The 14133-nt window shown below is 38.8% G+C and overlaps 1 protein-coding gene across 3 annotated transcripts in view; it reads right to left on the reverse strand.

The window, feature by feature from the left end:
• The window catches only part of iqca1 (IQ motif containing with AAA domain 1), a 74903-nt gene that overhangs the window by 37945 nt on the left and 22825 nt on the right, over positions 1 to 14133 (reverse strand). For all 3 annotated transcript variants that reach the window (XM_066665458.1, XM_066665456.1, XM_066665457.1), the window contains one exon: positions 9706 to 9787. In XM_066665458.1, the coding sequence (XP_066521555.1) occupies positions 9706 to 9787 (82 nt within the window). The remainder of the gene's footprint in view (positions 1 to 9705; positions 9788 to 14133) is intronic.

Below are 14133 nucleotides of genomic sequence, written 5' to 3' on the forward strand. Positions count from 1 at the left end.
TGTGAAAGAAGTAATCGCACTCAAATGAGGAACAAAACAACCGTACAGAGAGCCTAGAGAGAAGGTGTTTTCAGTCCTGTCCCAACCAAACTCTGGTGTGGTTTGTTTCTGCAGAGAATGTGTTCTGACCTCAATCAGACCAAACTATAAGGGGTATGCAGCAGGTCGGTGCTTTGCGTATTGCACAGTGCAGAGCAGGTAAACAGAGAACTGACTAAAGTTTAGCTGCTAATCAGAGATATGTCCCCTGTCCCAATTCTTGCCCTAAGTCCTAAGGCCTTCCTCAACACTTTAATTATATTTGATGACCTTGTTGAAGGTTTAGCAAAAGGGGAGGCTAAAATGTTCAAGGGGTCAGAGAGTTGAGAGCAGTGTAAACATCACTACAGTTTAAACATAAAACACAGCAACTTCACTTTACAGTTTGTTACTGGTCACTTAAACATAATTATGTTGAAAGTTGAGGAAGTTTATAATGATATCCTATACATTTTGGGAGGCTCCCAATCTTTTACCTTTCTCCTCTGATTTTTGCGAAACAAAAAAATCATCTAGTCACTCCCTACAGTCCTCTCCAACACACAGGACACATCTGTTAATGCTTTTCAGACAATTTCACTGAAGCTTTTCTGTTAAATTTTACACGAAAGCCCTCGATTATTAAAAACAGTCAGGTCTGGCCAACCAGTGGTCACGTTTTGCAATGTTTTGGTGGTTTGTTCTCTCTGTGTGAAAACAAACTAAACCAAAGGGAAAATGCTCCAAGATTGCAAACTACCTGTGCTGGAAAATTAATCAAAAATTAATGGAAATCGACATTCCGAAATTCTTATCCGCATAATCTTGTTTAAATCGATTCTTTTTATTCTGTTATGTCCGCACTGTGTGTTCATGCACTGTGCCTTTAAAACTATGCTACCAAGTTGTAGTCACATGATTCTGCCCCTATCTACCTAAATGCAGAGGCCAACCGAGCAACTCGAGAAGCTCGTACCAAATAAAAACACAGCATCTGTGGTTGGATATGCTGCGTTTTGACTATAATTAAGACAACACTGAAAAAAAAAAACAGTTTCAGCGACCAAAGCATAATCACGCACCAACTATAAACAGTGGTAAGAAAACAGGAGAGGAACAAGATCCCAGCAACGTTACAAAAAATATCCCAGCTTTAATACTGGAGCATATTTACAGTACATGCCTTGTCACTGAACTGTGAGGGTCAACAGAACAAATCAAAATAATCGTTCATTAATCGTAATCATAGTAAAATGTATAATTAATTGTGATATTGATTTTTGCGCTCATATCGCCCAGCACTACAAACTACATAAATGTGATGTTCATGATTGTAATCAAAAAACACTTTTTATAAAATTCTCAGTATTTGCTAGCTCAGTCTGTTTGCACGCTTGAAACCCGTATAAAGTGTTCACAAAGCCCCAGTGTCTGTAAAAAATCAAACAAACTCCAAACTTGGGTGACGGCTGACCACGTTACTGAAAGTGCTACAAAACTGATCTTGACTTTATGCTACATTTTTTCCCCTCAAACACACCGTTCCACCTTAAAAGACGCAGAGCATCTGAATGTAAGCAACAAGAGAATGCTGCGTTTTCCCACAGTTGTAGACATTCCCTTTAAATGATTTGGGCCAGAGCAAAGGAACGTCAGGTGTGCCAGTCGTTATGCCGGACAGTATTATTCTAGGGGCAGTTGAGTTAATTACACAGAAAATATGATGTTCTTAAAACCGTACTCATGCTGTTTACACTAGAATCAGAGTCTTGAATTAAAACGTGGTGGTGCAGGTGCTCGGGTTCATTGTTCAGACGCTTTGGCTTATTACCCCAGAGCCACTTCATGTATTGGAGCTCTTATGGAAACACTATAGAGGGCAGCAGAGCTAATGAGCATTGTGAATTGTGGTTAGAAGTCAAGAGCCCAATGGTGGACTCATCATGGCAATTTTGTGATTAATGTCTGGGAGGTGAGATTTGCTGTATGCTTTTCATTACAACTTCTTGGTTCATTCTCCAAGAATGCAACCCTGTGGTCCCAGGCTGTGTCAGGTGCCATTTGGAGGAAATTCCTAATGGAAAAGTATGAGACTGGGCAAATAATTGCTTCCTAAATGCACAGCTGCTGCCAAACTGACTCTTTGACACGTGCTCCAATACGAGCACCCACCGCCCACACTTACACACACATGTACCAACACACACACATATACACACACACAAGCTTATATTACTGTCTCCAAAGGGGCTTCCATTGACCTGGGTGTAATTGTAGCTAATTGCTTCTTGGCCTAACCCTAACCCTAACCTTAGAATCTAAACTGATTTTCCAAGCAGAAGCTGCAATTGGAATAAGGAAGTAATTTTCCTCATGGGGAGTTATGTGAATGTTTTTTTTTCTTATTTCTTTTGGTTGGTTGGTATTAGTTTTTTTTATCTTGGTGTCTCTCTCTCTCTCTCTATTCTAAAAAGGTACAAAGTGAAAGCATGCATGTGTTTTTTTTTTTTTTATCCAAGACACTACATCAGCAACTGTTGCTAGCTGAACATCGTTTGACTCAACACAGTTGCAAGAGAATGTTAATGGCTAGCTTTGTTCTGCCAGCTAATACTGAGTGAAACTGGTGGGACAGCCATCTTAGACACCCAGAGACAGTGAGGCTAATTATGTTGTCCAGTGCTTAGAGAGTTAGGCCAGTCAGGAGCCTCTAAATTATGGCTAATATACATGGTTAGACTTTGGTTAACATGCGCAAGGAAGCTGGTTCCATGCAGATGTGTGTACATGTATATGTCTGTGTTTTTGGAAGAATCAAGCACATGTTGGTGTCAAAAGTGCAAAGGGGCTCTGTATGAAACAGTCATCGACCTAAGTTAAAAAAAGGAAAGAAACCACAAAAAACAAACACACACACACGCACAAAAAAAAAACATTTGCCAGGTGTCCACATGTGTATACGCCAAAATGATCAATGAATGGTTGGACCAAAATTAAAAGAGCTGTCACAATAGGCACGATCCCTCAACCAGCCACATATAAGTGTATCTCCAAATCTCCATTAGTCTCCAGACTGTGATGACAGGGCGAGAAAGAGATGTTTTGCAGCTGTGCAGTGATGTGCCTCAGTGCATCACTGTAATCTCCAAGCAACTTTACACATGCATGGAGACCTCCACTGAATCCAGCTTGAGCCCGCTCTCCGCAGACATGCTTGACTTTCACTGATTCAGTGACTGTACCGTGGGCATGAATGTGTTCTTCCACAGAAAGTGCAACCCTAACAACCTCGACCCACACCGAGACAACTCTCTTTGAATTGGTGCCCACATGATGTTGCAATCGTTCAAGAATGGTGATGACTGATTTGATACAACAACGTTGACATCTGCGGCTCTGAAGGTTCTTGTAGAGCATGCTGGACTGTTGAAGACAATATGGAAAATGGTGGAAAACATACTGTCCCAATTACGCCTCCGTCACAGCTGCACTGAGCTCCAGACCTTCAAGACCTACAGGTGAATGGAACGTCAGAAGTTGGGAGGCCGGATGAAGTGTATAATCTCTTTATTAGCCCAAGTCCATGAATCCAAGATTCATAGTCAATGTGCAAAATGGGGTTCAGGCTACAGGAAGAACCGACATAGGCAAATCTATAATAGCAAATGAACAAAAGCTGTTTATAATCTAAACTTTAAAGAAATGGAGTATATTTTGGGAAAATGGCCAAGAAATAACCAAGAACTGGGAAAAACATAAGACATACAGACAAAGATAAGGTAAACAAGGAGTTACATTGCCTGGATACTTTGAAGATTTTGAAAACTATAAACAAAAGCCTTGGCCCTACTTTGTCAGCACTATGCATGACATTTCTACACTATAGACATTCTAAGGGCTGGATATTTACATAAAATTGTTACTTTAAAATTACAACTTCCAAATCATTGGTTTACTGAACTTTTATAGAGAGAATAGTGCATCTGATGCTTCTACTCTGGCCTCAGCACTGCAGAAACTGTACTATGTAACCTTAGGAACAGGTTAGGAAACCACTCCCCTTACTTCCGCACCTTAACTTGATTTCTTACAGAATTGTATAAAATGTGTTTTTTGATTACAATCGTGAACATCGCCTTTAAAGTGACCAGTTCTCTTTGAAAGAACGTCTTTTGAAACACAGGTCAGGCCAATGCACACAGTGACAAAATGAAACACAGGTGGGGATGAGCAGGATGACCTAAAACATTCCAAAACATGATTCCCAGGAGGGATATTCCATGACGTTGGGTGACACAGCTAAGGCAAGTGGAGATGAATCACAGGCCACAGGGAGGAAAGCGGTGCTGTGGTGGCTGACAAAGCACAGGGCCTAACCTTCACCCACATTCACACCCATGCCCTTACCCTCACCCTCTCTCTCATCCTTCCTAAAGGCCTGCCAGAAAATGACTGACGAGCTATTCCGTGATAAGAGAGCTTGAACTCGCCGCCTTACCCATTCTATCACTGATAAATTCTGACAGGCAGATCTTAAAGTTATAGGGAGAGCTGGGTGAAGAGATTACCTCCAATCCTTCTGATCTTCAGCAAAGCCGCAAGCCTGCGAGCAGAGCTTTGGAGCCTGAAGAGGAATGGATTTGAAGTGCTGCTACAGTCTAGGAAAGTGTTTGTATAGTGCAGTGTTCTACACAATATGCCCAGCAACCATTTCCCATGTTCCTTCTGGAGTCAAAGGTGTCCATAGATAGTACATACAAGCTGAGAGTGTACAACTGAATACCTGCTTCAATGACATGTACACCATAAAGGAGACATACAATAAATAACTTTTTAATTTGGAGATCTGGAGCACTTACCAACCCAGAGACTATGCAATAAAAAAACCCAGTCAGTTTTCTGTGGGCTGCCTAAAGCTGGGGTTACACTACGCAAGGTTTAGCCCGATTCTGACCCTGATTTCCAGTCTGTCAGAGTGTTTGAGAGGCTTAGACTCAGAGATTTGCCTTTAAATTGCAGTTCAAACCAGTCACAGCATATCAAACATGTTTGATATTTCTGACCCATTTTTGGACATAATCTCGCAGTGTAAACTCTTCACCAACTCAAATCTGAACGAGTTTCGGCAACAGCCTATTGAATTAGAGCACAGAAAGTAACACAGGCGTGTGCAGTGGTGCTTGAGAATGGAGGGAGGAATAAAGGGTAAAACTATGGAAAACTACAAGATATTGTATAATGCTAGGTGCAAATGTCCCTAAAAAACTAGAATTAACTTTAAGAGAAATAAGACAGTGGGCCACAGAACACGTCGTTACAGCCTTTATTTCAACCTTATTCTAATTTTCCATTCCACCTTAAATCACCCAGCTAGCTACTGCTACCACTAATGTTTCAGAACCATTTTAAGGTAAAGCACACCCCTGATTATGTGCTGATAATGTGCTAATAATCTTCTGCAGTGTGTAGAGATTGTGCAAACAATGTTTTCCCATCCACAACACAAAGACATTTTTACATTTCGTTTTCTTTGTGGATCTACGCAAATAGCAGTGCAAACAATAACCTCAGCGAGATGTATGTCCATGTTTATCTGTGTCTCATAGGAAATGTGAGTCTTGTTTAGTGAGTCTTGTTTAGTTTGGGAGTTTGAGGTTGTGAAGTGTGCTATGAAGTGTATGCTTGACATTTTATAGTCTCTATAAAAATCTGCAGAAAATGTCTCTGTTTTAATATAATTGCCTGTGATTAATAATGATTTCTTGAATCATTTTATGAATTTATTCACACTGTTCTGCTACAGGTAAGTGTAATTACTTTACCATAAAGCTTCTTCGTCCCATTTCACCGCCAGCACACTTCTGCAAAGGATATGAATGTAAATGAACAGTGTAACGGACAGCTTTTTAGGTTCTTGCTGCTGTGCCAACTGCTCTCCATGGACACATTAGTGTATACACACACTTGAGTGCAAGATTTGTGGATGCCCACTGCACTCTCCAGTCACCATGGGTCAGTGGGATGCAGAGGCATTGTCTGGGATTCTCACTTCCTGCTAAAAAAATCACTTCCTTAGGTCCCTAGACAAACAAAAAGAGGTACTCCATACTCTTAAAGAAACATATTCATGCTGTCAGGGCTGTTGAAGGGGGCCATATTGATTTGTCATTGGGCAAACCACAGCAGAACCATGACTGCACATAAATACACGTCTCTGAAGGTGAACCCTTTGGCCCTGAGCCTCAGAAGTAGCCAGCACCAGGCATATGGCTGTCGAGCAATGACAATTTCATGCAGTGGATGAATTGTAGAAATGAGCAAGAGGAAATAACAGCTCTTTCCTTGCCAATGAGAGTGGACATGTGCTAATACTTCTTATTAACCCCCCATCCAGAAAGCTGCAGAACCTTTGCCAGCAGACATTACTGCGCATAATTTACCTCAACGGATACTGAGGCCAGACCTGAATAAACTATTATTACTATTATTTCTATTTCTAAGATTGAGCAGCTATTAAATTCTTAAAAATAAAAACATTATTCTGAATGCTGAGCTTATTTTCATGAGCCATATTTTATTGAGAGTGTGAGTGTGAAGATCCTCCACATCACCTAAAGTCCTATACTAATTAACTTCTTCCTAGGTTTATTGTATCCTAGGCCTTATGTGGTTAGAAATGACATAGAAACAATGCAAACTGATTGAATAATTCTGAACTTGGGATAGGGTCCTTGGAATATGAGGTTAAACTTTTCTTCTGGAAACATCTGTGCAAGTCAAATTTCATTTAAGATCCTTTATTTAAAAAGACAAAAATATTGTTCTAATAACTCTCAGATGGGCTCAGGAATTGATCTAGTGTTCAAATATATTATTTTTTTCAAGATGTAAAGTAATGTAAGATACACACAACAAGGTGAGTTGTATCAAAGTTATATCTCCTCTAACAGGCTTGCTTCATACAAAATGACTGATGTGCTGAAGAGTTGTTGGATATTTATTCCCATAAAAATTGTTATTTAAAGTTATAAAAGGTTTGTTTATATATCATCAGCAGTGACACATGCATGTTGACATATGTCACAGAAAACGTTAGGAATCAGCTGTTCTTACAGGGAAATTAAACCAAGGTAGCTATTACTGTTCAAATAAATAATTTTTTACACCAAAACTCTAATTTTTAAATAAATATTCAAACATTTAATTTTACTTTGACACTATCTATGAACATTTTGTTACCTTAAACACTGAATGTGAGGTTTAGTAAAGAGGTGATATATCTGGCTCATGTTTTGTATTAGTGTGAGGGGGTGTGGGCTTTAGCTTGGCTTCAAGACGCTTCATCAATGGGAGTGAGAGGCTCCAGTTGGGCTTGAGAGCCATCTGGACTGCTCTTGACCCCATCTTTGACACAGCCCTATCATTAGTGGGTACTTCACTGTATTCCAGACAGCTCTGTCCTCCAAAATAACAGAGAAACTCTCTCTTAAAGCAGCTCACCTCACCTCATCTCAACACACACGCACACACAGATACACACACACACACACACACAAAACACATTCCCAACATGTCAGACTCCAGCCATGACACAACTGACAAACTAGATTACCTTATGTCTGAAACATTGTTCACGCTGAGCCAGAAATCTATGCTGCACATTCTTTAAAATCTAATATAAAAATTGAATTTAATAATGGCATAATATCTGCAATTTCAACATAGTATTGCTTCAGTGGGTTAGTACAGTCTGGAGAAAAGAGTGTACGTAAGGGAAGAACACTTCAAACTGTGTGTGACTATGTACCATAACTACACGATTTTCATATGTATTCTATTGTATTGTAGGTCTTGTTCAGATGGGAATCTCAAAGCAGATTTTTTAGCATATCTGATTAGACCATGACTGTCTGAACAGCAAAAAAAAAATTCAGATCAGATGTTATGTAGTTTATCTGTCGTTCAGTAGCACAAATTCTTACATTCCCGCCTTCAGTACACTTATACTTACATTCTTACTATGACAACTAATATGGCTACACCAGCAAAGTTGAATAAAAATTTGACCATACAAATCAGATTTGGTCTTTTGCAAAGACCAGTGTGTATGTGTGTGTGGAAATTCAGTTTAAAAATCAGAAACAAATCCAATCTGCCCTTTAGTTTATAACTCTAAATGATATCTATGTAAAGTTTTATCACAATGACAATATCATAGCATTTATAGTGTATTCCCTCACGCTTTGAGATGTTTAATATTCTGATTGGCCTGTATCATGGCTATTGATGTTACTCTACAATTCACTATATGTCCAGATGTTTTTAAACCCATCTGCTAGTCAGTGAATTCTGCTCATTTAAGGTGCAGCAATTTTGAATACAGAGATTAACTTTGACTGCACAGTATGTATGATCTCTATAGAAAAGGATTTGCCAATGAAATGTGATGCTCTGTGGAAGCCACACATGAGCCTAAAGTAAAGCTCATTTGTGTGAGGAACTGATGGCTTTCAGCCATGAGAGCTTTGATGTTCTGGATCACAGACATCACTCCAACTGAACACTAGTTGTATTGGATGGTACTCCAATAACTCCAGAGAATGCAGCTTCCCTGCCTCACAACCCAGTGCTGTTTTTTATTATGCTGCCAAGCCACTTTCATTTAGGCATGAGAATAATGTGGCTGCAATATTCTATACTGTACATTTTACCTGCTCTGCTGACCAGTTCTACAATTACAGTCGAGTGTCCATATGTTTTTGTGCATACTCAATTTGCCCCGGTTCATCCTGTTATTGAATGGTCAAGACAAACACAGTGAACCTTTCAGTAATGCATCATTCTAAGCCCTGCACGGACAATGACATAGTGGTGGTGTGTTAGTTTGTGTTGTCCTGTATAAGTGAGACAGACACAGCAGAAACACTGTGTGTGAGTTTTCTTTTGGCAAAGCAATGTACAAGCTGTGAGAACACAACTGAATACCTGTGTCTACAATTGGTGTGCTTTTAAGTAGCTGGATTTGCAAATTATACAGGGTGTCTACAAATGTTTGGATAACAATTTAGCCAGAGTGTTAGTTAACTACATTGTAGCTGAAGTTGCGTTCCATTTAAGTTGGTTATTGGAGCTAGGAATCGTGTCACACCTGAACTGACCTTTTTCCAGTTAAATTTTCAGAAAACCCATGCACTAGGTTATTAGCTTGTTCCTGGTTAGCATTTTTAGTGATACCAGCTGCTAACAGCATATTATTAAATATTTGATGTATCCAAACGCCATGTATCACATCAACATATAGAAGTTGCGTGCATGATTCATTGTATATATAAGAGCTAATATTGTATATGATACTACAGCTTTTACACACTGTTCGGGCAGCCATCTTGGATTCTGAATTGGTGAGGCTCTGCAGACTTCTGAAGGGGTTCCAGTTGACATTTCCTACTTGGACCTCAAATTCCGATATCTGAGTTCAAATGGAATGCAGCGTAGGCACATAATATTTTATGTTTGTAAGTGGTTATATGGTTAATTAGTTTCTCAACAAGTGGGGAAATGTTGCATACCGGTGTATATGTACTATACCACTATAGTAGTCTACTGCTTTGACATCGGAAAGCCAAAGATTTACACCAGAAATGATCACTGGTTTGATGTTGGAATCTAGCTATCTCTCCCACTCACCTCTATACAGCTTGGCTCCTTCAGCCACAGTGGGCAGGAAGTTGCTGGGGCTCATCTTCCATCCTTTCTCCTCCTCCTCCTTCTGCAAAACACACAAGCATACACTGAGTTTCATTCTGCCACATTCATTCATTACCTCACGTGCAGTTCATTGAACCCTTGACTTCGGAGACAGTAAGTAATGGAGAACACCTTTGAGAATTATCAGGAAATTTTCAAGGCGAGTTATGGATACTTCTGTTGAAAAGTGTGCCGATATCACACCAGTGGAGATCAAAGCTGATTCTGCGGGCCAGGGGATGCTCCAGCACGGTGTGACGCAGAACTGTGGTCAGTGCTGCAGGTTTAATGATGTCCATCCACAGCAGGAGGCCAGAGCACGATGCTGAGAGTGTGATTTACGACGTCTCGTGTTTTTCTTCCCCTCAGTCGGGGGGCTGCACGTTAAAAGCTAATCACTGTCCCCAAACACACGCGTAAATGTTTGCTTTGTGTGCATTTAGGAGTGTGCTTTCAGTAGCAACATGGCGACCTGACATGCTTTGCTTTATGACTGCTCTCCTTTTAAACGCATTTTTCCATTAGCAGTTAATAGGCCCCAAAAGAGGCAGAAATCCGTCCAAAGAAATATGGCAGAGTCTGAAGTGGTCCATAATGCAGGTCTGTGATATATGGCAACTTTCATGGCACAAGGCAGGATATTTCCCTCTTAAACATACAGTGAATATCATATATAACATTTGCTTATGATACTTAAGTACATTTAAAAGCAAACCATTGCTATTTATGCTGCCTGTCATCTAATAGGTTTTTGTATTTTGCCCACTGCACTTTTGGTGTTCTAATCTAGGTTTCTGCCTTATAAGTTCATACACCGTGGAATTATGTTTTATAACAGTGTTATAAATGAAATAAACGTATAAAGCCCTTATATTATATAATGTCGCATACAGACATAATCTTTTTATGAACATGCACTTATAGCTTTAAAAACAAATTAGTCATAAATGCTTTATGAATCCTGTACCCAATATAATGGGCCACAAATGTTTATATATAACATTGACATATTGTTACTGTACAAAGAAAAACATGCATCTCCATTTTTTTTTTTTTTTGGTCAATTTTAAGATTACTACATTATTTGAACACAACACATTGTGTGAACATTTCATGATGAATGGCCCATTAGAAATGCTCCAAAATTACTTGGAATAAAATCTTTTTACATTGACATCCATTGAAAATTAAGTTTTTTTCTTCTTTCTCCTGTAAAGTTGCTTTTTTGGACAGCACATGTTTGTATATATATTTTTTTAATTGGACAGCGACAATACAGAAAATATATAAAGTGTTAATTAAAATTACTGCATACAAATAAAAATCCCCTTAAACTATACTTCAGAAAAAGGACAATATTTAATTTTATTAATTTAATTCATTATACATATTAAATGTAAAAATACTTTATGTCAAGCTAATTTGGAGCAGTTCAGAACAAGTAGGTCCTGCTTCTGCCCAGTCTTTCTGGTTAGGCTCAGAATCAACTGTGACCCTGATCCGGATGTAGGTTCCAGAAGATTAAAGGAATGACTGAACTTCAAACCATTAGACAGATTGTTATAAATATTGCTGTTGATGGACGTTGATGGACATGGAAGTTGATGGACATGTTCGTCTAAAATAATTAACTTGTGAATAAGGAAACAGTGGCAGTGGTATATGGCTGCTTACATTTCCTTCTAGATCTAAAAGACACAAGCAGTGGCTTTATCAAGGCGCATTGAGCTATACTTGAGGACCGATTGAATTCCTGGCACAGACTGAAATTAATTCAGACAGTTGGGATAGAAGTAGTAAATATTGGTTAGCCCCAGTCTGGGCACTCCCTTGTTTTTGGGCCATGCTGTTTTTATTAGACACAGTAGCTCTCACTTCATTACTCCACCGCTGGAACCCGGCCTTGTTCCACCTTATATATTACTCCAGTTCATTTCTACACAACAGTAGCCTTTAAAAGCCACTAGAAAAAAGAAAGGAGGTTGGTAAGAGCAATTTGGAGAGCTTTGAGAAAAATTTCCTCTAATGACCTCTCAGAACCTTCAGGAAGTAGGAGTTTTGAAGAGGGCCAAATGTGACCTTTCACATCACTCAGAGCAGGTATCAATGACTCAGTTCCGCAATGAGAATTACAGGTGCTCTTATTAAACAGAGCGGGGAACAAAGACACTATTCTCCGAGCCCTAGACTGCAGTCAATCATGGTGAGTGGGCATTTGTTACACTCAGCTGCCCCTCAGTTACTAACCGCTCTTAAAGCAACATGAAAATCAGTGCAGCGTCAAATGAACGCTTGTGGAAATGCTGTGTAGGAGTTAATGAGTGTGTAAAAATATTACGATTATTAGGACCAATTTTCCATGAAAAACATAAACAAGATTCCAAAGATTGTATGGAGGCATGGTCAGATTCTTAATCAAGTATTAAATATATATTACATGTTTTTAAAATGATAACGGCATTATGATGATGCTCAAAGTTTGGTCTGAACAATTAAAAAAAAGGTTAAAACTCTAGCAGCACTGCTGTGTCTCATCCACTCGTGCCACACAGATTAGTACAGAAAATCTTCCAATGAACAAGACATTTCATCATACAGAGGTCCTTCGTCAGCTGTGCAAGCAAAGTTCTTCTGAGGCTCGAGGAGGTCAGAACCTCTGCTAATCTCCTACAGATGAGAAATAACATCAAAAACCTGGTAATTAAAAGTGAGACAAAATACATTTTGAATAGAACCCACCCCACTGTGTCTTGCAACAGCTCCATGCCATGTGTAAAGTTATGAACACAACCACTGCATTAACAGCTCCAAAATAATTAGTTACCTTCTACTTGCCTCATGGTGCATACTGCTATGTATATTACTAGAGTAGCATTTTTTATCTTTAAAATATTGCTACACAGCACCTTCTCTGGTATAAAATCAAAACTATTAATGTTAAATTTACACTGTGTTATAACTTAACATTTTTGAGCATTCTCAGTGTTAAACTAGTGTTAACTAAACTGAATCTTAAACACAGATTTACACACATACATGCACATATCACGGCTCTTAGAGCATTAGATGCACTTTGCTAGCACCACTGATGAAGGATCTCATATATATTTGAAGCTAGCAAGCAGCATTTGATGATCGAATCTCTCACAGGTATTATAATAAATGAAAAATCATTTACAACTAATAGAATATTAGATATTTAGTTGTTCTCATCAGCCTTTAGTTTTCTGTTCAGTGTTAAGTGTTCTATGAACATTAAGAAAGGCGGGGTTTCCACTGTGGGCAGGTCAATGGCATGACATAGTATCTGACTATGACCTTTTGTCTTTAAACCAGTGAGCCTATTCAAGTTATCTAAACATGTAGTAAACAGCACACAGACACTCAGCCAGGGGAAGACTTTAACTGCTTGGAGACTGCTCTTAATTTCTCATGGAAGTTGAAGCCTTTACAGAAAGGAAATGGTTCTGAATGGAAAGGTGACAGGTTATCAGGGACACAGCAGGACAGTAGAGGAACGCCTAGGTGGAATCAGAGTGGGTGTCTGTCCAGTGTAATGAAATAACATTCTCACAGTTCCTCATCCCGACACAGCCCATGGTCTGCAGGATTAACATTCCTTCCTGTCACGCTCAATAGGGAGTTAGAAGTTTATTGTGCTGGAGAACGCAAGGCTGCTATCCCAGGTCTGCTTTTTCAAAACCTGAAAATTACTACTGGAAGACAATGGCAATTAGCAAAGAAAGATTTTACGTAATAAAGAAATATTCTAGTTTATTCTACAATCTAATCTCTATCTGATGCCCCTGTAGCACATGGTTGAGAACCACAGACCATCATTTCCCATCATTTAAAAAGACAACAGGCACTAGAACAGTCAGTCTATTTTAAAAAAGAAATAATAAATAAATAAATTAATTAAATTAAACGTATCGCACAATTTTCTGAAATTAATCGTGATTAATCACATTGTCCCTTCTTCAGAGTGAAGCTTATAATTATGGATTTTTAAATGTAAAATAATCAAACTAATCAAGATCAACGCAATGGAATGATACTTATTAGTAATATCTATTGTTTTAAAAATATAATCACAACTATATTGTTAAAATACTTGTACTTGTATTTTTGGCATGAGGTATATGTGTAGTGTGATATGAATGACAAATAGGCTTGAGGAGGCCATTCTTCTTTTCTTTATTATAATATCACAGTGTATTTAGTCTTCTTGGCATTCTCAGAAGTGTGATTATTATTGCACTTATTTCACGAGTGTCCAGCATGTGTCAATAATAAAGCTAAAGCTGCTTCTCAGATGTCTCTCTCCTCCCTAAATAGTGCACTATGAAGTTAACAAAAAACAAAGGC

The sequence above is a fragment of the Hoplias malabaricus genome, chromosome 3 (genome assembly GCF_029633855.1).
Source record: "Hoplias malabaricus isolate fHopMal1 chromosome 3, fHopMal1.hap1, whole genome shotgun sequence".
NCBI lineage: Eukaryota > Metazoa > Chordata > Actinopteri > Characiformes > Erythrinidae > Hoplias > Hoplias malabaricus.